Below are 798 nucleotides of genomic sequence, written 5' to 3'. Positions count from 1 at the left end.
GAATCATGAAGGGGCCCTGACCCCCATGTGTCCCTGAAGGCAGGAGCAATTTGTGGACCTGTACAAAGAATTTGAGCCAAGCCTAGTCAACAGCACAGTGTACATCATGGCCATGGCCATGCAGATGGCCACCTTCGCCATTAACTACAAGGTGAGGCCCAGCCCCTGCCCGAGCACACCCTGCCCACCCTCTGGGCTGCCACGACACACAGCTGCCCATCTGCCTATCCCCACAGGGCCCACCTTTCATGGAGAGCCTGCCTGAGAACCGGCCTCTGGTGTGGAGCCTGGCTGTGTCACTCCTGGCCATTGTGGGCCTGCTCCTTGGTTCCTCGCCTGAGTTCAACAGCCAGTTTGGACTCGTGGACATCCCTGTGGAGGTGAGGGGCCCAGTAGACGCGGTCGCAGGACTTGGCCTGGACCTGTCTGCAGGCACCTGACTCACCAGCACTCCCTGTCCCACAGTTCAAGCTGGTCATCGCCCAGGTCCTACTCCTGGACTTCTGCTTGGCACTCCTGGTTGACCGCATCCTGCAGTTCTTCCTGGGGACCCCAAAGCTGAAAGTGCCTTCCTGAGATGGCAGTGCTGGCACCTACTGCCCACTCTGCTGCCGCTGGGCAGGAGCCCCGCGAGGGCCCCAGGAGGGAGCACTGCCCCCACGGTGAGGCTGACCTGGCCTTGCCCACCAAGACTGAGCTGGGACACCCCCACCCCAACCCCTACGGCTGTCTGAGGCCTGGCTGGCGGAACCAGCCCTGGGCCAGCGTCTTTGGTAAATAAAGCAGCATCAGTGATTT

The 798-nt window shown here is 61.4% G+C and overlaps 1 protein-coding gene across 1 annotated transcript in view; it reads left to right on the top strand.

Annotated features, from left to right (window-relative positions):
* Positions 1 to 798, top strand: part of ATP13A1 (ATPase 13A1) — a 15,970-nt gene extending 15,172 nt beyond the window's left edge. Inside the window, exons 24-26 of the mRNA XM_007461098.1 lie at positions 40 to 151; positions 237 to 380; positions 466 to 798. Coding sequence (XP_007461160.1) covers positions 40 to 151; positions 237 to 380; positions 466 to 576 — 367 coding nt within the window. The 3' untranslated portion in view covers positions 577 to 798. The remainder of the gene's footprint in view (positions 1 to 39; positions 152 to 236; positions 381 to 465) is intronic.

Source organism: Lipotes vexillifer, unplaced genomic scaffold, assembly GCF_000442215.2.
Source record: "Lipotes vexillifer unplaced genomic scaffold, Lipotes_vexillifer_v1.1 scaffold469, whole genome shotgun sequence".
Taxonomy (NCBI): domain Eukaryota; kingdom Metazoa; phylum Chordata; class Mammalia; order Artiodactyla; family Lipotidae; genus Lipotes; species Lipotes vexillifer.
This window is presented reverse-complemented; position numbering and strand designations above follow the sequence as displayed.